Here is a 23,822-nt window from a genome sequence, read left to right on the forward strand (position 1 = left end):
TCTTCCCCCCCACCACTCCTTATGCCCTAAGAAACAAGTGGAAGGGAACCTGCCATTCCCACGGCAAGAGATTAGACGGAGCGAGTACACGGAGAGGTTTTCTGACTTGCGTGGAGAGTTTGACGGGCGCAGGATATTTTTTTAGACAGGGAGTTACAGTTTTTAGACAGAACGTTTTCTTTCACAGAGTTTCGTACACAGAGTCTCTAACAGAGAGACAGGAATAAAAAAGGCAATCCAGGAAGGCTGGAAGGGCTTTTTTCTTACTGTTCCGGTGTTCGGCCTTTTTTCTTTTAAGAAGACTGCTAAATTTTTTGTTGGCTGCTTTTTAAACAGGGCTTTGTACAAATTGAGCTGTCTTTATAACCAACAAGTATCAGCCTATTGACACCATTGTAAAATAACACTCTTACACTGAAAATACAAATTAACTAAAAGAGAACACATAACTATCATAAGTAATTAGTATATACGATAACCAATACAAAAAACAACCAAAACGTACTAACTCCAAGACAATGTACGCATCTCCGGTGTTACATTCTGATCCTAGGTTCAGCCCCAATAGAAAGTCTAGGCTCATGACGCAAGATCAAACGTCATTGAGACACTCTATAATGTTGGGGGAGTTTATTCTTCCTGATCGTTCTGATGATATAAAAGAACCTAAGACAAAAGTGACACGCCCTGAGAAGAGGTCGGACTCTATCAGAAAGAGAGCTATCTTACAACACTCCCAACTGAACAACAGTAACACTCAAATTGATACTGTTAAAAGGACCTCAACTCGGAGTCCTACAAAACCAAAACCGAAAACAAAACCTGATCCAAATCCAAAGTTAAGATCAAGTTCAAGTACAAATAATATGTACTCTATTGCAACTGGTACTGGAGCTGGAGTTGGTACTGTAACGCAACCTCCACCAGCGATGAAACACCTCCATCCTAATGGGAGGCCGAACCCTGTGCAGCAGTACAGGAACTATAGACCTGAACAGAGGCATTCTTTTTACTCACACTCTCAGTTCAATGCTTATCAAACGAATAGTCATAACAACAAGAACGGTGGAGTGGTAAGGAGCCATAGTTATAACACCTTAAGGCCACAGCATGCTAATACGGTGAAACCAGCGGTTCCAATGCTGACCCCTTACCAACTACAGAAACAGAAGATGCGCACTAGGTTCCAATTCGATAACGGTGAGGTCTTCATCCCTAGAAGGGAACAGAGGTTAAACAACCAGGAGAAACCTAATCCATACGCATACGTGAGTAAGACCACAAGCACGCAACAGAACGAAACGGGCACTGGTGTCACCAAAGTTGTTGCTACTCCGACGGTACAGAAAAAACAGGCTGGTACTAACTTGACCAAGGAGAAAGAGAAGAAGAAGCTGGGATCGTTTTTCAAACGCTTGTTTAAGTCTAAGGATGAAGTGGAGCACGTTGCTACCACTTATGTGGCTCCTGAACCTGCCGTCACTGTCAACACCGCGGTTATAGAGGAACCGAAAACAAAGTCCGAGGATGACTCGGATGTCTATGCTAGACTTGTGAAACAATGGGAGAAAGTACATTACATTGCTCCTGAAGAGCTACAAAACTGCTCCTTCTCTGGTTCAAGCTCAAATCAATCCTCGATACTCACTTCGTCTCTGCCAGAAACATCTCAATTGACTATTCCATCAAACTCGGACTATAAACGCATGAACCTTGCTAACATCGTCAGAAACGGTATAGCTGTTACCATGAGTAAGAGGATTAGGTTCTCAAACGAGGTATACTTGACAGACACTTGGGCTCCGGAAGTCTACGAAAGAAGCGACGAGATATTCTTGGAGAATTTCATAGAAGTTGAGTCTTCTCGCCCCCAAGGTAACGAAAGCAGTGCAAATACGACTACTCAGAAACCTGAAATTAAGAGAGAGATTAACGAATTCAAACGTAACGAAATGGTTGTTCATGAAAGTAGTAGAAAGATGACCCACTTCTATAGCTGAAATATTCTAAATTTCTCTTTAAATTGCTTTTTTTATGGTAAAACTTTCATTGAAAGTATACCAATACTAACCTTCACGACATTTTTATAAAAATAATGATATTTTATTCTATTTTTTTATTTCATTAACGAATAAGGAAAATTTTTTCTTTGATTAACATTTTATTTTGTTATTTGGTGATAAATTTTAGGCCAATTATAAATTAGGCAATTGCTGAAGTGCATTGCTGATCTCTTTACAATAAATTAAACTAATAAAAAACCGACAACAGGCAAAAAAAAAGTCTTGTTTATTTCTATAGATATATATTAAGACAAAACTAATTTTTAGATTTTATATAAAGAGAGTTCCTTAGGGATCAATCTTTAATACTCATATTTTTCCTAATGCTAGAATTCAAGTATTCGGCAAATGTATCGATATACATGACTTCTGAAACCTTTGATTTCTCAACAGAACCTTTTTCAATCATTTCGTTCAGAGTTTCAAAGTAATTTGCGTACCTTGCTTGTATTGTTTCCTTTAGAGCATCTAAAAGATGCTCGAGAATTTCATCAGAGCTGATATAACTACGGATTAAATTAATAAGCCTTGGTAAGTTTTCATCAATAGATTCTCTGAGCTTTATATTATTTCCCAAGATGTCAAAATCAGCAGTATCAGGAATTTGTAAGTATTCAGCAATAATCAAAGAGGTAGCCCTAGATGTAAACATTCTTATAATATATCGTAGAGAATCAATGATCTCTGACCTCGAGTCAACCATGTTGGTGACTAGTTTTGGTATCAAACTTTTAGCCGCATTAAACAGTTGCTGTTGAGAAGACATTCTTCTTTCAAGCACTGGTTTCTGCACCTCTTCAAAACCAACAGACGACTTCGATCTTTTGAATAGCGATTCAACGGCAGAGAAATCCAAGAATGTTTCATTAACAGTATATTGTATACTGAAGTCCTGAAGTTCATCCCTTAGAAAGAGTAAATTTCTTAAGTATGATAGACTATTTTCCACAAAACTGAAATCGTCACTCAAAGTTGCAATGCTTTCAAATGCGCTTTGTAAAGATACAAGACAATCATGTATTATATGATGTGCCAAGTCGTCAAATACAACGGATCCTATCTTTTCATAGATACAACTTAAGAGGGCCAAAGTACTTATAACGGGTCTATAGTAAGTGGTTAAGATATTTTCCGTAGACTTCTGCGAACCATTAGTACCGTCTTTTATCATTGTTGTATCAAAATTGTCAATATACAGCTGTACTATCTCGTCATTTACATCATTATTCTCATTCTTCTTTCTATTTGAGATCATAAAGATATCCTTTGGAGGTTTGTATTTAACGATTTTTTCATCAATATATTTTTGAGTAATGAATATTAATCGAGATTGTAACTTTTGCATAACTGGCTCGTACAATTTGTCATATTGGATATCCTTAAATTGCTTTTCATACTCCTCTGATCCCTCCTCAAACTCGTAGTATGAGGAAAATAAATTTATGGAATCACATATGGTCAATATATTGTTCTCCTTTAGCAACTTTGACCTAACAGAATCATAGAAAGGATCACAAATTTGCATGAGCCATTGAGTTGCCTTTTCTTTGTTGTCCTTATTAGGGAAGAACTTTACAAACAATTGATACTCATTTTCACATAGCTGCTGAAAATACGAGGATTCAGCTTGAATGAATCTAGTAGTCTGTACATATTCATCATTTTTGTAAATTGAATTCAGTTTTTCTCTATTAACTGGATCTATTAATTTTTTTCTCGCTTGATAATAATGATTGAAACACTCATTTAACAAAGAATCGATTTCATCACTATATCTGGTATAGGTATCCATTGAACGTCTGTCAACTATCTCTCTCATCTCATCCGAGTACTCTTCTGCAATAGTTGCAAACTTATTGTATAAAAGCACTTCTTTTGTTGTCGCTGACATCTGGGGATCCTTAGCAATGCTACCTTCAATATCATTTAGCACACGTTTCACTAGGCCATTTAGAAAATGAACTATCAAATCACAAGATCTAATTAAACACTGTTTATATTTTATCCTGTAAGTTTCTGCTTCTTTGAAATCGGAGTGTTCATGTAAGTAATCAAGAGCTACATCTATCTTCTTCAACATAGACTTAAAAGAGTCCTTCTTTACAATAGATGGAGACGTAGCATGATTCAACCGACGGATAATGGTGTCTAAGGACTCAAAATACTTCAAATCATTAGGAACAATCTCATTCAAACGTTCTAATCTCAGTTTATCATCATGTATCTCTCGAGTGTCGTCAATGAATGCGGTTGTACTTTTTGATATATCCATAAATTGACTAAGCCCTTCCTCCAACTTGTTATTGACCTTCTCGGTCTGGTGTAATACCACCTTGAACTCATCAATACTCTGGTCTAGCTGCTTGATATACCTCCTATATACTTCATAACGATCTTTATCATTATCACTACTGATATCAACACGTTTCCCTATAGTTGTGCCACCACGGTTTGTATCCAATACAAATGCCTTGCTGGCACCATTCCTATCTACTTCCACGGACAGAGACTCCAGCTTCTGCAACAAATACCCGTCAGCCAGCAAGGAACCAAACTTCGTCTCATCATCCGCCTGAAAGGAATCCAATTGAATAGGTTGAGATGCTATATCCTCAACCACAGACTGTCTTCGAGCCCTAACCATTATTTTCTTATATTTTTATTTATCTATACTCCTTTGTGATAGCAAAACAACATAAACAACTTATTGAAAGAGCTTAACAACTAACCAGAATACTCAATTGATATAAAATGAATTATTAGACGTTCAAACGTTGCCAATCCTCTGTTTCAATGAAAACAAAGTAGATCACTACTATCGATAATTTTAGAAGGTGTGTTCAGTCCTGTTCCATAACGGAAAATCAAACAAAATCGAAGAGTCACGTGAATTTTCACTCACGTGACTCTTCTATGAAAATTCCAAAAAAAAAAAAAATTTGCGATGAGCTTTGATGATCAATCAGCCATAATGAGCTATTTTGTTTTATTTTTGGGGTTAAACAGTGATAGATCCTTTATTCATTTCTCAATTGGGTCCATAGAATTTCTTTCATCTCATAAGAAAGCTACTTTAATGAGTGACACCAAACGAGTTAAATTAGAAATGTTACAAATCTGTACCCATTCCGGTCCATTCCATGCTGACGAATCGCTAGCTGTCTACATGTTGAGACTTTTGCCTAAGTACAAGGATGCTAAGGTTGTTAGATCCAGAAACCCTGAAGATTGGGAAGCCAGCGACATTGTCGTTGATGTTGGTGCTAAGTACGACGGTGTCAAGTTCTTTGACCATCACCAACGTGAGTTCTTCGAAACTTACAACGAGAATTATGCTACCAAGTTGTCTTCTGCTGGTTTGGTTTACAAGCATTTCGGTCGTGAGATCATTTCTACTATAATTTCTGAGAGTGGTGCTACTTCCTCTGAGTCTGATTTGGATATCCTGTACGACAAGGTCTACAAACAATTCATTGAAGCTCTTGATGCTAACGATAACGGTATTGACAAGTACGAGAACTCCAAGGACCTAACTCCTAAATTCAAGGACACCAGTATCAGTATCCCAGGTATTATCTCCGGTATGAACCCATCCTGGAACGGTGACAGCTCATCAGAGGCATATGACAAGAACTTCCAAAGAGCCAGCAACTTTGTAGGTGAAGTATTCGTTGATTTGGTCAAGGGTTACGCTTTGTCTTGGTTACCAGCTAAGGCTATTGTTGCTGAGGCTATCAAGGATAGAATGATTGCTGATGCCAGCGGTAAGATCGTTGTACTACCGCAATTCTGCCCATGGAAGGAACACTTGTATGAGATTGAGAAGGAACAAGGTATTGAAGGCCAAATCGAATTTGTTCTATTTGCTGATAGTACTGGTACCTGGAGAATCTCTACTGTTCCAGTTACCTCCACTTCTTTCCAATTTAGAAGAGGCCTACCAGAGCACCTAAGAGGTCTAAGAGATGATGTGTTATCCGAAAAGGCTGGTATTCCTGATGGTGTTTTCATCCACGCTGCTGGTTTCATCGGTGGTGCCAAATCTAAGGAATCTGTCTACAAATTAGCCAAGATGTCCATCGCTTAAATTGTATAAAATTTGATTCTTGATAAACAAGAAGAATAACAATTTTTATTACAATAACTTTTTTGATCTTCTTTTGGTTCGAGTACTTTTCCTAGGTCAGTATAAAATTACAACTCGAATAATTTGCTGTAACTTCTAAAAAGAAGCAACAGAAATAAAGATTTAGCGGTGAGAGGTAGAAGCTATTAAGGAGCCATCACATTCTGCAACACTCTAACTACTTGCTATAGTAGGTAAATTACCATAAAATGCTCACTTTTTTTTTTTTTCATTCGTGTATATTATATTTATTAGAGACTGACTATATTAGTAGTAGTATATTACATTTATTTATTTTTGATAAGAAACAATCTATTCTTAATCTTTTTTTGCTATCATTATATATATATGTATACGTTTTTTATGAAGTATTGGCCTGTTCACCATTCGGTACAGGTTCATGAGAGATATCAACTTTTGGCTTAACCTCAGTAGACTTACCGTTCATTTGATTGCCATCGGTTTTCTGTACTATAACATCAACTTCGTTCTTCAGCTCTGGAAACTGTACTGCTATCTTCTCAGCTAAGGAGTCTCGCAGCATTTTCATACCATGCATCTTACCTCTCTGGTACTGGTTAGACCTCCTTATAGCCTCCACAAACTCCCTGGTGTATATATCAGGATTACGACCGTCCTCAATGTATTGAACAACCTCCAAAGGCACCTTCACATCCTTCAGCATGCTCTGAGGGTCATTACTCCGCTGGTTAAGTTTAAAGATACGGTCGACATTTCTCTTTAAATTCGTTACCATACCTTGCGTAGCCTCAGGTGTACCAGGGAAATCATAAACAGAGACACCGAGCTCGATAAACGACTCTATAACAGACCGAACCTGGTCCTCTGTGGTCCCAAGCTCTTGATGTAATTCTTCCAGGTTAGTGGCAGTAACCATTTTCACTCTTTTCCTCTTGAAGCCTAATATAAGTGTAAACCAAACAAGTTTTGCAGCAATTCCATAGAACCTATATACAGAATTCCCTTATTTCATTAGTAATTGAGCTCACTAACCTGAGCTTTGACCTTTATTTCATAATTCCATCAAAGGTCACATGATAGCCTAGGTGATAAAATTTTTGATTTACTGGCTAGTTTGGGTAAGTCAAGCTCAATTCTCATGGTCAGAGTTCAGAGTGACTTCACGTGGTTTACTGGCCTTTGATTACCAAGAGAGCTTAGCCATTCGATTGTTTTCTGGAAGACCATATCTCCCACTGTGGCATTTATTTCACAGTTGTTGAAGATCGTGTAATAAAATGCATCAAAACACCGAATATAAAGTATTGTAATATATAAGTATGTCAAAACTGGATATGTCAAAAACCCATGTATAATAATGCTGGCCGTAATATTTATATAGAGTCCTTTACTTTTCTTTTGGCAACATTAATTAGAACCATAATCAAAAATCACTACCATGAAGGTCTATAACTTGAATAACGGTATTAGTGTGACACAGGAGCAGGTAGGTCACTGGAACGAAGCTCTTTCACACTTGGAGCCCCAGGAGATCCTCAAATGGTCCCTAGTCACCTTCCCACATTTATTCCAGACCACTGCGTTTGGGCTTACTGGATTGGCTACTATTGACATGCTATCGAGACTGGGTCCCGAGGCTGTGGTGCCATTGATCTCGATAGATACACTACATTTATTTCCTCAGACACTCGAGCTGAAGGATAAGGTCGAGCAGAAGTACTACAAGCCTCTTGGTAAGTCTATCCATGTGTACAAGCCCTTGGGATGTGAAAATGAACAGGAATTTGCACAGAAGCATGGTGACTTCCTTTGGGAGAAAGATGACGACAAATACGACTTCTTAGTCAAGGTCGAGCCTGCTAGCAGGGCTTACAAAGAACTTGGTGTGACCGCAGTGTTCACTGGTCGTAGAAAGTCCCAGGGCTCCGCTAGGGCGAAACTACAATTCATTGAAATCGAAGAACTAACTGGCATACTGAAGATCAACCCACTAGCTAACTGGACATTCGACCAAGTAAAACAGTACATTGACGAACATGACGTCCCATATAACGAGCTCCTGGACCTAGGTTATAAATCCATTGGTGACTACCATTCCACTGAACCTATCAAAGAGGGAGAAGACGAGAGAAGTGGCCGTTGGAAGGGGAAGAAGAAGACTGAATGTGGTATCCACGAAACGAGCAGATTTGCTCAATACCTTAAGGGCACAGGTGCCCAATAAAACTCCACGACTATTATTATTTATTTTCTACTTTTAAGATATATATATTTATCAGCTTGTTATACATTTTCTTTTTGGTCTTTTCTAATTAATATATATGTGTCTAATAGATCCTAGTCAGTGAACATTATACACTTAAACAACTAATTACTAATGTAAAACTTTATAATTAATAATATACTCTACTGTGTGTATTACGGTTGGATAGGAAGTAATGATACACGATAATCACGATAAATTACCGTATACTAATACATAACTTCAATAATTTTTATGGTTTTCCGCTTTGGCCTCTCGCAGATAGCGTAATTACAGCCTATAACAAAGAAGTAGACATGAAATAGTTATCCAATATTCCAATATCTATAAGTCTAAATATCAATTAACCCAACGAGGTAGGTTTTCTTACTAATATATATCGAAATGGGTAACTTCAGATTTCCGATCAAGACCAAGTTACCTCCTGGATTCCTGAATGCGAGGGTTATAAGGGACAATTTTAAAAGACAGCAGTTTGCTGAGAATGAAATCACATCTAAGGCGCTGAAGTTCATTGCCAGAAACACAACGTTACCACCTCGTGCCAGGCTGGAGGCTCAATTACAGCTCAGTTCTATGCCAAACTACACGAGATTGACACAGGTACGGAACAGATGTGTGGAGACTGGTCATGCGAGAGCTGTCCTAAGTGATTTTAGATTATGTAGATATCAATTTAGAGAACGTGCGTTAAGGGGAGAACTACCTGGTGTTAAGAAAGGTGTCTGGTGAGTATGGGTATTTCTTCACTTACCACAGCTCCCCACCACTTGTATTTAGAAGTATTTCATTTAGCCCCGTTTTGTACATAGCATATAAATATTCTAATTAATATTAAATTATTACTAACATTATTATTGCCTTTCTTGTGAAGTTATTATTGCTTTCGAGTAGTGTTTTGTATTTTTTATTCATTAGGATAAAGATATATAAAGGGTTTTCTTTTTGTTCGTGTAGTATAAACAAATTAGCTATATATAAAACAGATGGATTAATCAAAAATAACCATTGGATGATGGGAGTATTTGTTTTTATTTGTTGTAATACTGAAGAAGTTATTTTTCTGTCAAAGTGGTTAACATAATATTATTAATATTGATTTGATATTCTGAATAAAATCAAAAGACACTTAAAGTTTTTTCTAGAAATTGGTTATTAATTTAAAATTTGAATACATTGGATTAGATTAATAAAAAAAAAAAACTATTTTTTTATTTTAGTAGACAGGAATGGGTTAATGGGAAAAGACATGTTTTACTTTACAGTTTTTTTCTTATTATATTTTATAGTTTTATAGTTTTAAAATATTTTTTTTAAGGAAGAAAGAGATGATTGATAAAAGTGTAACACTTACAACAAAACACACTTTCTCTTCTTCTTTTCACCGGTGTTCTTCTTGTTCTTCTTACCAGTATTCTTGGTCTTACCCATCAAAGAGGCTCTAGTGGCAGCCTCAAAGACTTCACGGACACCGTAACCAGTCTTAGCGGAACACTCGTAGTAACCAGTAGCACCGATCTGGTCAGCAACGTTTTGACCATCAGCAGTGGCGACAGGTTGCAAACCGTCAGCTCTCAATTGCTCCAAAGTTTGTGGGTCGTTTCTCAAATCAACCTTACAACCCACCAGAATGATAGGAACACCTTGACAGAAATGTAATACCTCAGCAATCCACTTCTCCTGCACATTCTCCAAGGAATCTGGAAGATCAATAGAGAAACAGATCAACACAACATTGGAATCCGGATAGGATAGAGGTCTTAGTCTATCGTAATCTTCTTGACCAGCAGTATCCCACAAGGCCAACTCAACACGTCTACCGTCAACTTCAACATCCGCAACATAGTTCTCAAAAACAGTTGGAACATATACTTCTGGAAATTGACCCTTAGAAAAGACAATCAAAAGACATGTCTTACCACACGCACCATCACCAACAATAACTAACTTTCTTCTAATACTAGCACCTACTTGTTGTGACATTGTTCTACTCTTGTATTATTCTACTGTTTATGACTTTATTCTTGCTAAATCCTTGGTTCTTTCTCGTTCTTGCTTCTAACGTATCTAAAAGTAAAAAATCCAGTTTTCTATTTTAGTGTTCAAAATAACGTCTTTCAGGTAAGCGTTCCTTTCTTTTCGTTGTTCTTCCCTTAAGCTTTGAAAATATTACGATACTGAAAGAAGGACTAGCATCTAAAAAGAGTTTGAACTAGAATACCAAAAATATCTATTTATATCATTTAAACACAAAAAATAAACAACAAATTTTCCCTTCGAGATCAAAAAAAAAAAGAGGATTCCGCGTTCCCTGACTACGCCTCTTCGTGTTCAGTGATAGTACACATGTCAGCACAATTCAAGTAATATATATATATATATTAATGTTTTAGACTAGTCCAGGATTGATCTACGTAGTGGGGTTAAGTACCATTGGTTTATGTCTGACACCTTTGTGAAGTCGCGCAGTGCTGGGATGTAGTTTTTGATGGAGAGGTTCGTTTCTCTTGTGTATGGCCTCACTGCACCATCTGTAGCTATAATACAAACCTGTGTCTCTGAGCTGACGTATATCCTGTCGTTAGTAGAGTCGTAGAACACGGAGGGCGTACCCACAGTGGGGATTTCCATCGCTGTGGTTTCCCAGGTGCGCAATCTTGAAGAAGAAGATGAGGATGAGGAAGAAGAAGAAGATGAAGAAGAAGAAGAACGCGAGGATATGGTGCTTGAGGTAGAAGGCTGATTTGTTATAGTGAAATTTATCTGTTGATCTTGGTTAGTTGTATACTTCTCAAATTTATGTTTCAAACTTTTGCGTTCGGGCTTCTGGGATAACTCTGCCAAATAAGTGTCTACTACACTCCCATTGCTGGACCTGTATAGTCCGACGCTAAATACCTTGATATCTGTGCCGTATTCATAAGGTTCCATTACACATACTTTATGGTCTCGTAACAAGATTGGAGAGACGCCTGTACCACTGCTCATGCTTTGATTGCCGATAATACCATAGCCCATAAAGCCGAGTCGATCACGCACTTGATCGTTACCTACTGCGAAATCGTGCTTTTCAAACATATACAGCTCACCGTCAATCCAATCCAAGAAATATGCGCTACTGTTCGGAACATAACATGACTTGGTTGTTGGAAATGCCATTGATTTACCCCTCTTTAATTTGTTTTCACAAATCGAGAATGGGATGCATTGCTGTGAGTTATGAAGGTCATACGTGGCTACGAACTTGGCACTCTCTAACGATGTCTCAATTGATTTAATACTGACTTCGACATTCTCTTGTGATATAATATCAAAATAATACGTACCACTACCCTCTTTCAATACTAATCCCAAATATATGCTTTGGTCGTGATAGAGTATCAACTGAATCATTATATCGGACTTATCTTTACTACTATTGATACCATTCAATTTTTCAATTTTTAAATGGCTGAGTAGTTCAACGTTCTGTTCAAAAGCTCTATTAATAACTTTTACACTTCGCTTCGTTACCTGATCTATAATATAAAAATTACGAGAAGTTTTGGATTTTGATGTTTTCACATTGAGATACTTAGTAGGTTCTAAACAGCAAAATACTTCTGTATCAACTGCCTTCTCAAGACCCAGGTCATTATATGCTAATGGAACTTCTTCAATGTCTAATCCATACTGTTCAATTTTTATCATATGTAAACCATTCTCAAAAAGTACCATAAATGCATTGTAATGTGGAACTAAAATGGCATCCAAAATCGAAGAATCCAATAGTTCTCCTGGCATTTTAATTTCTCTGCAAAAACTGTTGGGAATTAACCTAAAATTAAAGTCTAATAGAAAGAGCTTCTCTGGAGAAAAAAGTAGTATTTGATCCTTATTATTTGTGGTCTTGAACCTATAGTCGGCAGCAATATTTATATCAATTCGGAGATTCAAATTGACTGGATCAATTAGCTTACAGTTATTGTTGCATTGGATTTCTGATATTGGGACAGAAAACTGGAAATGATCACTTATCAATAATAAAATTCTGTCACCTATGATAGTAAATCCTTGAAGTTTATCCTCAGACCAGCTGAGAATATTATCGTTCAAAGTACCTATATCTGGCTCTGATATAGCGTCCTCAAAGATTCTAGACCAATCTAAAATATGGCAATTATTCTCTAATTTAAACATGAGCAAAAAATTTCTCCTTCTCTTAGAGTCCATACCAGAAAAATCCCTTGAAAATATTTGTAATTGTTCAATATAGGCCCCAGGGTATTTAATTGAGTTTATGCCTCCATTTAAGGAAGCAGATATTTGACTATTGGATTCGACATACTTCTCTAAGCTCGTAAACCTTTTGAATATCTCTCTACCTTCTATAACTGCCAGCAAATCATTCGTATAAAAAAGATGTCCAGGGCTACAATAAAAAATTAAGATATTACCCACATTCGTAACATGCGTAATTATATCATTGGTTGAAAATAATTCAATAGTAGCATCATCTATTTCTATGTTCGTAGATAAATTTGACGCAAATACCCCATCTGGGGTTACTTGAATAAGATAACATTTTATGAAGAATAGCTGAAGGTTAAATCCATCCTGTTTCGGGATCAAGTCGTCAAGATAAGTTAAGTTCACCTCGTTGACTTCTAGTTTTACAAGTTGACATTTCGTTTCTCTTTCATTTGATCCAGCAACTAATACAGAAGTACTTTGTTTATCCTGCTCTTGGAATAGAGCTAATGAAAGCTCAGTATCAAGTGATGATAAATCAACATCCAGAATCTTAGAGTAGTTATTGAAAAAGTCTATTGTCCATAATTTCCTTGTCTGTATAGAAAGGTTATCAAGCTTAAAAAGTACAATACTATCATTTCTTTTTGATATTAACAGGTTATTCTTATTAGAATCATTGGTAACAGAACGATTAATATATGGGCCCTTAGGGAATAATGTAGGCCTAAAATAATCATGTAGTTCAAGAACAACTTCGTTCAGATCATGAATTCCATATGTTTCAGAGGTTAATAGTTCTGTTATATCAAGTCGTATCTCAATGATCTTCTCCTTGTTGTATCCTCGTATACAAATATGATCATCCACATTTCGCAAGTCAATTGGAGTAAAGTTACCTATAATTTTAAATTCTAACTCATTAAAAACACCCATTTTTATTTGAGAATCATTAGAAATTAATACATACCCAAAAGAATTGTCTGAAACAAACAGCATCGCAGTTGCTATATGTCTATAGAATTCAAACTTTCTCAGAAAAGCTACAAATGAGCCCATTTCATAGAATAGTACCTTGGTAGAGTTCAAGTTGTAATCAAACCTTTGTATGGATTCTGCGTTATTTGACACCAGGTTCTTGGGTTTTACCAAGTATTGGGACTTATTTGTTGAGATAAAGTAATTTCCGGTGCTCAACAGCTTACCCCCAATAATATTTTCTTCACTAGATTCAAAAATCAGTGAACCACTATCAGTTATAGCAGTTTCAAAGTTGCAATTATTGTAACTTAAGATCAGAAAATCACCGTTTTCGCTAATAAACGAAATATTACACCCATCTTCTTCATTCGTAGGACAAGGTCCGCTTAATCCATGTATTATATTACCACAGACCTTAATTGTAGAGACATATTCAAATTGTAAGACATTTTTGAACCGAAATATTTTGCAGGTGGATTTAGAACTTTTACATACAAAATAAGGAGAGTCATAATTCCCTAGTATTACCCATGGTGCCTCAAGGTCGTCATCTAGCGTAGGTTTCAACCGATGGTATTGCATTATGAAAGATTTTGACATGTCTCGCACCAAAACCACTGAATATAGGATATTAGTTCCTCGTTCTATAACTAATAGGATGGGTGGTAGTTTTCCTTTAGAAGTGTCAATAAACCTGTATGCGAGAGCCTGTATTTTCAAGTGAGCACGGAAGTTATTACTCAAAATTAAGAGAGAATTATTATATTGGAGACAATATGAACCTTCTAACGATACTTCAGGATATTGTTCAAATTCAAATGTTGATTTATTTCCAAACAAGGCTGCTTGAGTACTAGCTTTATTCGATAACTGTGAGTCAAGGTCTCTTGGCAAGCTCTCATCTAACAAGCTATCCAAATCTGGGTCATCAAGTGATTCAGGATCCTTATATACCTTCTCCTTATCCACAACATGTCCTACCTCTTTCTTCAGCATAGTAATCGCATTACTATAAAAACTATTATCAAATGACTCTGTATTTATTTTAAAGCTCTGACAATCATTTATCTGGCCATACAATGGGTAAAAACCTTTCCATTGATACTTAGATTCCATAGATTCTTCATCATCCACAGTTAAGCCATTCCCATATAATCCTCCAGATATTACTGATTCAAAACCTTGTATATTTCCATGTTCTTTAATAATATCCGAAATAGGTAACCCTAACATCCGTTTAATAACATCGTCCTCAGAAAACTTCTTATTCACATCTCTATATTTAGGATCCATAATGCAAATATTTGTATCTTTAATGGTTGATCAGAACCTCGTTTTCCTAAATGAGAAATTAAAACAAAGTCAAGTTTTAAAAAACTCGATAGCCATTAAAAAGAACCTGATCGTATTTGTCATTTATAGAGATATATAACTATTAATCAAAGGGCAATTATTCCTTAACATGATCCCTCAACACCCCCCAAATGTATGAGCTCATCGCAATTTAAATTAATTTTTCAATAATTTTTCTTTTTCTTCCTCTTCACTTAGTGTACCCTTAAAAGGGCACCTATTATTAAAATTAATATAAAGATCTACAGATTAAAATACCCATTCTCAATAGTTATAAACTACAATGGATACTCTATACAGTTAGTCTGGGTCCTTATTTGCATCGTTTTTAGCCCATTATTCTCTTTATTTTGGCGTTTTCTACATCCGAATACTATCACAGACTGGTCTGCTGTTAGTACGTAGAGTTTCTTAGTACCAGGCTCAAACTTCAAGTCCAGTATTGTCTTGTCTAAATTAATCGTATAGAAATCTTTGAGTAATGACCGATTCTCCTCTGGAGGCCCCGGTGATTTCATGCGTCCCAGGTCCTGGGAAGCTGTGATTGCGGGATTGAATACACGGTACGTACTGAGACCTTCTTTTCTTGTCAATTTTGAGTGCATGATCATATTGTCTAAGAGAGGCCTATCTGTATTCAGTTGTAGTAAATCCTGAATCTCTTCCATAGATTCGTCATCTGAGCTCGGAGTAGCCTCCAGAGTTTGTTCTGGGCCAATTGTGAATACGTTCTGATCTACTAACGTATTAGTCTCGTTTAACATAGTTAATTGCACACCACCATCGTAGAGAGGCTCATCATCATCGGGATCTTCAGTTTGCGTCTGCAATTGTAAATCTTCATATTCCTCTTCTGATTCTTCATCAAGATCAATTGACATTATATCTTCCGAGTCTTCTGAGAGCCCTATGTCTCTTATATTCTGAATTGGTATGGTATAGTTAAATTGCTCCATGTAATCGATATCCCAATCTTCAATCACGTAATATGCATCCTCATCATCATTTGTGTCCGTCTCAAAATAGTCTTTGTCCTCTTGTGGGTCTGGTTCGTAACGCTTTAGTGCAATATTAATTCTTATTTTCTCTAAGTCTATTAGAACTATCTTTGATTTTGCTATACCACGTAAATCACATTGAAATGCTAAAGCCACATGAGTATTGTCGACGATTTCTGCTCTTAAGAATTTGGATTCACTGGGGAGAGATAACCTTAGAGGAATCGTCCCTTGTTTAGATTTAATCGTACCATATTTGACATAATATATAGTGTAGCCATTATCTATAACAATCAACAGCTCGTTCTCAGTCGCAAAGAAATCATTTACAGTATGTAAAGATTTAAACTCATGAATAGTAGTAAAACGCAAATCATCATTGATCCCAACAGTTAGCATAATAAATTTGTGAAGGTCAGAGGTATGAAAATTATCACCATACACATGGAAAATAACTTTATTTTTACTAACCTTGTTTACATGTGCAATATCCCAAGAATTTTCATTATCGTAAATAGTTGTAATTTGAATTTTACTCCTTCTCGTACTAATTTTGACTATTCTTATATATTTCTCCATAGTCATAAGCAACATAGTTTCATTCGGATGTGTTTCTAGTTCAATGAAATTAGTAAATATCTCACCTTCTCTATTTTTTAAATATGACTCATCTAGCGGTAAAGTCTTATTACCCTTTAATTTAACAATATCCCAGTTTCCTATATCTTTATCAACAACTAACATCCTGTTTAATTTGCTTAAATACAAAAATGCCTTATTTGGATTTCTAGTATGATGTAGTATATGGTTATCCGAATACCAGCTAGAATATCTCTTAGTAGAAATTTGTAGCCCACCATAATTTATAGCAGCAACACTGTTAGTATCATCGTTTAATAAACATGCATCAATGATAATATCATCCTTCTTGTTTCTACAGAGGTCAATTTCATGTTTAACAAAATTCTTGTCGACTTTGATGAGAAATAAAGAATCACAGTCAAACATCAAAAGGTCACCATTCTTTACTGGTTTGATCCTCCAATCTTTACCGCTTCTATCGCACCAAATACAGCTATCAAATATAAGGGCAGTTTCCTTCACCTTAAGTAATACAAGACACCGATCTGTCTTTACAATTATATGGTCATTATGGAAAACCAACTGAGAAGCGATACCATAAGAATCCATATCTATGCAGGCCTTATTTTCAAATGCTGCTTTTCTAGGGTTCAATTGTAACGTTGTCAAAACGTTTCCAACTAGAATAGCACATATTGTAATAGCACAGTTTGATAAAATATCAAGTTTTTGAAATACACACATATCAGTAACTGCTTTCTGGTGTTCGGGGTCAGATAAAGGTTTCAATTCTTGGCATGCTATTTCACTAATCTTGGTTATATCCGTAATATAATATAATTTTTCACCCTTCTGGAAGATTATGAACTTGTTTACATGCGAAATTTTTAGAATAATACCATCTGTGATTGGATAAGTAATGATATCTAGAGTATTGATATGTTTTAAGAATATTGATTGTGGAGTGACTTGTACCACATAATCTTCTACTTCATAGAAGTCCAATGTTTCTACATTAGCATCAATTAAAATATCCTGATAATATCGGTTACAGAAATTATAGTTACTATCAACCGAAAGAATTTCGGATCTACCCTGTGATGAACTCAATAATAATAGAGAGATTGTATCATCTATAGGGTTCCTTCCTCTTAGCGCACCCTTTAATATAGAATCGATATTTAGTATTCTATCGTAATCAATAACTGAATCCATATATGTAGACATGATGTATTTCTCTGTAGGTGATGATTTGTTTAATCTACAAATAGCGTTAGGGGCTCCTAACCATAACTCTGGGTCTACTTCATCGAGGACATAGCTTGGCTTCACAAAAATTAGTTCAGAACTAATTTCAGAATCACATCCTATAATTTTTTTATCCAATAACGCTTGTCTTATACTATCCTTTCTCTCTTGGTGACCAGAAGGAAATGCCAAATTTAGATCAATCTTTATCACCATTGACCTGCCAAAAGTTAACGCAACAATTTCATATATATTTTTATTCAAGGAGTTCTGGTAGAACATAGGAGAAATCGACCTGATACCCTTCAGTCTAGTCAAAGGATAAGATATTACCTCACTTATATTACTAATGAAAATTGCAGTTATATTTCCTATTGCTGTTGTAACAATAACACAGTCGGTAAATCTGTCAAATTCCTCTGAGTTATTCTCCTTAAGATGTTGTAGTAATTCTGGTGCATGTATCCAATCTATGGTTCCCTTCACTAGCTTGGATGATATTGTAGGAAAAACCAGCTCTCCTGACATGATTTGATCAACATTTACAAGCGAAAATTTGTTTATCGAGAATAGTAAGAAATTCTTATTAGATAGCGGAATAAGGCCATTGATGGTCTTATTGTATGTTAGGTGGGGTAACTCGTGAATAGCAGAATCGTTGTCAATATCGTCAGAGTTATATTCTACAAGAACATATGAAATTACATTCATGCGGGAGATTATGAATAATAGATAAGTCCTACTATTATCTTCATTATTAAGGAATTCCGCTTGTGATATTGACGCTTCTCCATCTTCACCAAATTTTATTTGTCCCATATGATGGAACTTGTAGTCAGGAGTAACGTTTACGACTTCACAAGACCCTGTCTGCTTGTCAAAGAACACCAATGACCTAGACGAACTGGAAACCCGTATGTTCCAGGATTTAGATCCTTGAGATTCATATGTATCAATAGTTGTAACTTTGTTGAGCAGCAAAGAAGCATAGCACAAGTATACCTTCCCGGTGTACTTCTCACTAATTACCAGGAGATCCCCGCATCCTTCTACATGCAACGGCAGCATATCGTGTATCGCCATATTAAGATTTGTAGGGCTAATATTGTCCATAAACCGTACTCTATTGTTAGAAACCACCATATGGATTTCCTGTAGATCCCCAAAGTCAAGCGCAGTCTTTTCATTGACACCATCCATTGATGACATTTGATAGAACAGCAAATCATTTCGTTCAACTGACCGTATCGGAAGTATCCTCTGGGGTACAAGTCCTTTATGAAATGATTCTAGAAATATAGGTATCGACTCATCGACATTCTCCTCATCGACATCCTTGTACTGCTCTTTCTTCCAGTCTCTAATCGCTTCATCAAACGTACGTATTTCCGGAACGTTAGAGGTATTATTATCGGCTTTAAACCATTCACTTAACAAAGAAAGAGCACTCATTTTTTTTTATCCTGTTGTCCTTTGATTACTAAATAGCTTTATTCTTCTTATTCATGATATATAGATAATATCTTTTTATCCTTAATACTTTCTTCTTATCGTTCTTCTTCTTCTTCAATTTTTTTTTTTTTCTTTTGGTTTTTTTTTTCACTCACCGATGTAATCAAGAGTAAATTAACAACAAGGAATATAATGAACTATATAATCGAAACTTAAAAATATACTTATCCCTTCTACTAATATTTATTCATTATAACTACTTTGTAATACAATTAAATTATAATACCGGTTTATTACGGTACAGAAAACACCCGCAGCAGCCTCAATGGAAGAAAAACTCCGCGGGAAAAATAAAGTTATAGAAAAAGCGTAAATCAACATTCTCCGATTACCAAAAGGCAAGGCTGTAACAGAACAGGGCGTAGTTAAAGGAAGTGTGAGTTGTGCGGCTGGTTTTGTGCGGCTGGTGTGTTTCTGTATTACTGCCTTCTTTAATAAAAGAATTGTAGATCGTATACCATACGAATATATTACGTGCTTTCAAGTAGTACATATTCTGTGTGATCTCTTCGTATTGAACCAATTGGTATTATTGAGATAACAATCTTATAATGCACATTTTTTTTTTATTAAAAATGTTCCCTTCTATATATGTATTGTAGTTGATTGGATATGTATCATGATCTATATACGTTTCAAATCGTTTTATTGCTATAACATGTATATTATAAATTAGTAAACGAAGGCATAAGACAAAAAGGTCAGGCTTTCTTAGGGCTGTTGATTAGTCCTGTCTGATATTTAAAATACAGCAAACTGTACTATAACATTGTTTTACTATGTTTGTTATACTATGAGATTCTTTATATTGGCCTCGGGGACCCTGGATTTCCAGATAAGGTTCTTGTAGAGTGATAAACCCGAAAGAAAGAGAAAAAGCACTGAAGGACAAAAAAAACATGGGATATTCCCACTGATGATTCACTTAATTCTGTAGTTTCGAGAACAGGACTCAGCAAGATACGACGGGGATACATATGGCTATAATTGAGAAGTTATATTACAAGTATAAGAAGAAGGCGTCGATTGAGGAGCAATTCCCACTGCATATAGACGAGAATGAGGATGTCCCTGACATTGCCAAGTATAATACGTACCGGGTCATGCCAGTGGTGAGATGGAGCCCCTGGAATCGTGACTACATGTTCCCATCTGTGGAGTCATATAGGTCCTTCCAACGTAGGGAGTTGGCGAAAAAGAAAGTGAAACCCAATTTTACGGCAATAAGGAGGAAAATGCGACACAGCAGTGCCGAGGAAGACGTTGTTGACTACTCGGGTAGACAAGACTATGATTCAGATCTTCTCCTTGATGAGGGCCTAGGGATACCGTTATTCGAGTCAGTCTACCAGAAGTCTATCTACTCCCTCCAAAATACGCCGTTCTTGGTCATATATAAATTTGTTATCCTCCCCAGCGATGAGTCAGCTCCGTTCTTGGAATACGAGGTTATAGAGGAGAATCAAAAGCAACGACTATATCGGATACCATTCTGTACCATACACCGGATTAAACAGAAACGAAACAGACACAAGTATCTGATGTACTTTACGGATTTGAGCGTTTGCCATAGCGTTGAGATCGACACGAAATACATACCATCGGAGACAGTATGGGCAAATTATAAGGGCAAAATCGATGAACAACGTCAATTCACATGGGACATAAGATCTGTTCCCTTTTACCGTGGTAAATTGACCATAGACGTCAAGGACATAAAACCTCTCCCTGAAAATAATTCAACACCGTCCTCTGATATCGAAGTTGTCTCTATGGATCTCCCAAAAACCAGCAGTGGGGCAAAAACTGGATACGAGAGTGAGAACGATGACGAATATGGTTTGAGTAATGAAGAGGAGGACGAACCCATGTTCTCCAACTCCCAGATTCCACATGATACGCTTCTCGAGCCCAAAGAAGAACATAATTTTGAAGGCAAGCTGTGTGGCTACTACACTAAGATGTTCGAAAGTGGGTATTTCAAAAAGATATTACGTGAGGTAGATCTCGTGATCGGAGAATGGAACAACAATGATACACTGTCCATCGACAATGTACCAGAGTACTCACAGCTCTTCGCATGCCAGACAATGCTAATCAAGTATCTGCACCATATCAAATTCGAAAACGACCAGAACCGTACAAGAGTCTGCTAAGATATCATTAATAATTATATTTAATCTGTAAATTGTCATTTCCAAAACAAAGAAACCAAGTTAAACAAAGAAAACCCTTACAATTGAACAACACATAATACCATGTATGGGGACAAGGTTATTAGTCAAACTACAATACCTTTGTATAATTCAATACCATGCCAATATAATTAGTATCACGTGGATTAATTACCCGGGTGAGTGACGTGAAAAAAAATTTTTTTTTTTTGGCGATGAGGAATGGATAATGATTGCTAAACTTGCGATGGGAATAGTAGCAAGCATGGACTAGTGATTACGGTTTTCTTGTAGGAGAGATTGCTATCTATTGAAGAATATCTTTAGATTTACTTAGTGATTTATTGCTAAACTATTTCGCAAAAGAAAACGGTAACACCAATTCACAGTCTAAATTTTAGCATATAAAAAATAGACTTTATAAAATACCTTCTTAGTTCTAGGTACATTTGAAATAGCGACGACTTAAAGAAGACAATAATAAAGACAGTATGGCTCCACCAAAGAAGACCGTTAAGATGGACTTGAACTCGTTCTTGAACGACGATACTTTCGGAAGTTCTTGGGCTGAGGACGAGGTTGATTTGAACAAGATCAACATTCCAATTGAGAACACCAGTGCCAACACTATTCCATTGGAGGAGATTGCTGCTGCCAAGAAGGCCGGTGCCATGGGTGGCATGGGTGGTAGATCCAGACTTGACCCAGCTTTGGGAGGTGCTAGAAGTTTCGAGAGAGAAGAGTACCCTGTCCCAAATGCTCCACCATACAGAGCTATTATCAACAATATCCCATGGGATATTTCCCCAGAGGGTGTTCAGGCTTGGGTTGAAGATGGTTTGGGTAGAGAAGGTGCTGTTGAGGAGGTTAGTTTGCCAGCCAGTGCCAAGGACCCAACTCGTTTGAAGGGTATTGCCTTTATCACTCTGAAGGAGCGTGATGACTTGGTCAAGGCCTTGACTTTCAATGCCACCAAGTTGAACGAACGTACCGTCTACGTTTCTGTTGCTGCTCCAAGAAGAGAAGGTTTCAGATCCGGTGGTGATGACTTTGATTGGGGTTCTGCTAGAGGTTCTGGTTTCCAAGCCTCTAGAGATGAACCAGATTTGGACTGGGGCTCTGCTAGAGGTTCTGGTTTCCAACCATCTAGAGAAAGAGGACCAAGAAGAGAAGAACCAGATATCGACTGGAGTGCCGCTAGAGGTTCCGGTTTCCAACCATCCAGAGAGAGAGCCCCAAGAAGAGAAGAACCAGATATCGACTGGAGTGCCGCTAGAGGTTCCGGTTTCCAACCATCCAGAGAGAGAGCCCCAAGAAGAGAAGAACCAGATATCGACTGGAGTGCCGCTAGAGGTTCCGGTTTCCAACCATCCAGAGAGAGAGCCCCAAGAAGAGAAGAACCAGATATCGACTGGAGTGCCGCTAGAGGTTCCGGTTTCCAACCATCCAGAGAGAGAGCCCCAAGAAGAGAAGAACCAGATTTGGACTGGAGTGCCGCTAGAGGTTCTGGTTTCCAAGCCTCTAGAGAACGTAAGCCAAGAAAGCAAGAACCTGAATTGGACTGGGGTTCTGCCAGAGGTACTCACTTCAAGCAAGCTAACCAAGCCGGTGTCAAGAAGACCTCAGCACCATCAAAACCAACTGAGGAACAAGCGAAGATTCAAAAGTCTGCTTATGATGTACTACGTGCTGAAGAAGACGACGAAGATGATTCAGAATCCACTGAGCAAGTTTCTACTGAAAAGAAGGTTGACGATTTGACCAAGGCTACTGGCCAACTAAACGTGAATGAAGACGACGGCGAATGGGAGGTTGTCGGTAAGAAATAAATAGATTAGGAAAATCTATTTTTTTCTTCCCTTTTTTAATTCTTTCCCTAAAAAAACTGATAAACGTAACAGAAACACACCAATGACTCTTTTGTAATTGTTTCTTTCCAGCCTTGTATTATCTTTTTTTTATTACTTTTTTGATTTTGTTTTTGTTTTTGTTTTGTTTTTGATTTGCACCAACATATTATACTTTTATTTTTTGAATAATAGAAGAAACTCCAAATACCTAATTGCCCTTATGAAGGAATATATTTATCAAAAATTGTTCTGCATTGATCCCATTACCTGAAATTTATTAATTTGTATTTTTTATTTTTTTCCCTCCTGCAATGCATGGATGCTATCACTATCACATTTTAAATGTTTTGATCACAAAGAAAAAGCTACTGTATGAAAACTATAATCTATTGTTATGTTATATGAAGATTATATCGAAAGAAAGCTTAATGATAAAGAAATAAAAAAGATGAACTAATAA

General features: G+C 36.7%; 11 protein-coding genes across 11 annotated transcripts; 6 read left to right on the top strand and 5 right to left on the bottom strand.

Annotated features, from left to right (window-relative positions):
- Positions 1-518: 518 nt before the first annotated feature.
- RNJ42_01748 (uncharacterized protein) lies at positions 519-2,000 on the top strand (the record flags this gene model as incomplete). The annotated part of the gene is made up of 1 exon (XM_071051913.1): positions 519-2,000. One exon carries the CDS (start codon positions 519-521, stop codon positions 1,998-2,000), a length of 1,482 nt encoding a protein of 493 aa, XP_070907303.1.
- A 358-nt stretch (positions 2,001-2,358) lies between these two features.
- COG3 (Golgi transport complex subunit COG3) lies at positions 2,359-4,707 on the bottom strand (the record flags this gene model as incomplete). Its single annotated transcript, XM_071051914.1, has 1 exon — positions 2,359-4,707. One exon carries the CDS (start codon positions 4,705-4,707, stop codon positions 2,359-2,361), a length of 2,349 nt encoding a protein of 782 aa, XP_070907304.1.
- A 300-nt stretch (positions 4,708-5,007) lies between these two features.
- On the top strand, positions 5,008-6,150 carry MYG1 (Myg1p; the record flags this gene model as incomplete). The annotated part of the gene is made up of 1 exon (XM_071051915.1): positions 5,008-6,150. The coding sequence occupies one exon, from the start codon at positions 5,008-5,010 to the stop codon at positions 6,148-6,150; it is 1,143 nt and encodes a 380-aa protein (XP_070907305.1).
- A 400-nt stretch (positions 6,151-6,550) lies between these two features.
- Positions 6,551-7,087, bottom strand: NUT2 (mediator complex subunit NUT2; the record flags this gene model as incomplete). The annotated part of the gene is made up of 1 exon (XM_071051916.1): positions 6,551-7,087. One exon carries the CDS (start codon positions 7,085-7,087, stop codon positions 6,551-6,553), a length of 537 nt encoding a protein of 178 aa, XP_070907306.1.
- Positions 7,088-7,609: 522 nt separating this feature from the next.
- On the top strand, positions 7,610-8,395 carry MET16 (phosphoadenylyl-sulfate reductase (thioredoxin); the record flags this gene model as incomplete). Its single annotated transcript, XM_071051917.1, has 1 exon — positions 7,610-8,395. One exon carries the CDS (start codon positions 7,610-7,612, stop codon positions 8,393-8,395), a length of 786 nt encoding a protein of 261 aa, XP_070907307.1.
- Positions 8,396-8,818: 423 nt separating this feature from the next.
- Positions 8,819-9,166, top strand: MRP2 (mitochondrial 37S ribosomal protein uS14m; the record flags this gene model as incomplete). The annotated part of the gene is made up of 1 exon (XM_071051918.1): positions 8,819-9,166. The coding sequence occupies one exon, from the start codon at positions 8,819-8,821 to the stop codon at positions 9,164-9,166; it is 348 nt and encodes a 115-aa protein (XP_070907308.1).
- Positions 9,167-9,784: 618 nt separating this feature from the next.
- Positions 9,785-10,417, bottom strand: RHO1 (Rho family GTPase RHO1; the record flags this gene model as incomplete). The annotated part of the gene is made up of 1 exon (XM_071051919.1): positions 9,785-10,417. One exon carries the CDS (start codon positions 10,415-10,417, stop codon positions 9,785-9,787), a length of 633 nt encoding a protein of 210 aa, XP_070907309.1.
- A 411-nt stretch (positions 10,418-10,828) lies between these two features.
- On the bottom strand, positions 10,829-14,938 carry RNJ42_01755 (uncharacterized protein; the record flags this gene model as incomplete). The annotated part of the gene is made up of 1 exon (XM_071051920.1): positions 10,829-14,938. The coding sequence occupies one exon, from the start codon at positions 14,936-14,938 to the stop codon at positions 10,829-10,831; it is 4,110 nt and encodes a 1,369-aa protein (XP_070907310.1).
- Positions 14,939-15,276: 338 nt separating this feature from the next.
- MMS1 (Mms1p) lies at positions 15,277-19,278 on the bottom strand (the record flags this gene model as incomplete). The annotated part of the gene is made up of 1 exon (XM_071051921.1): positions 15,277-19,278. The coding sequence occupies one exon, from the start codon at positions 19,276-19,278 to the stop codon at positions 15,277-15,279; it is 4,002 nt and encodes a 1,333-aa protein (XP_070907311.1).
- Positions 19,279-20,315: 1,037 nt separating this feature from the next.
- RNJ42_01757 (uncharacterized protein) lies at positions 20,316-21,494 on the top strand (the record flags this gene model as incomplete). Its single annotated transcript, XM_071051922.1, has 1 exon — positions 20,316-21,494. The coding sequence occupies one exon, from the start codon at positions 20,316-20,318 to the stop codon at positions 21,492-21,494; it is 1,179 nt and encodes a 392-aa protein (XP_070907312.1).
- Positions 21,495-22,003: 509 nt separating this feature from the next.
- TIF3 (Tif3p) lies at positions 22,004-23,341 on the top strand (the record flags this gene model as incomplete). The annotated part of the gene is made up of 1 exon (XM_071051923.1): positions 22,004-23,341. The coding sequence occupies one exon, from the start codon at positions 22,004-22,006 to the stop codon at positions 23,339-23,341; it is 1,338 nt and encodes a 445-aa protein (XP_070907313.1).
- Between the last annotated feature and the right edge of the window lie 481 nt (positions 23,342-23,822).

This window comes from Nakaseomyces bracarensis (assembly GCF_045282275.1).
Source record: "Nakaseomyces bracarensis strain CBM3 chromosome Unknown Scaff7_0, whole genome shotgun sequence".
Classification (NCBI taxonomy): Eukaryota; Fungi; Ascomycota; class Saccharomycetes; order Saccharomycetales; family Saccharomycetaceae; genus Nakaseomyces; species Nakaseomyces bracarensis.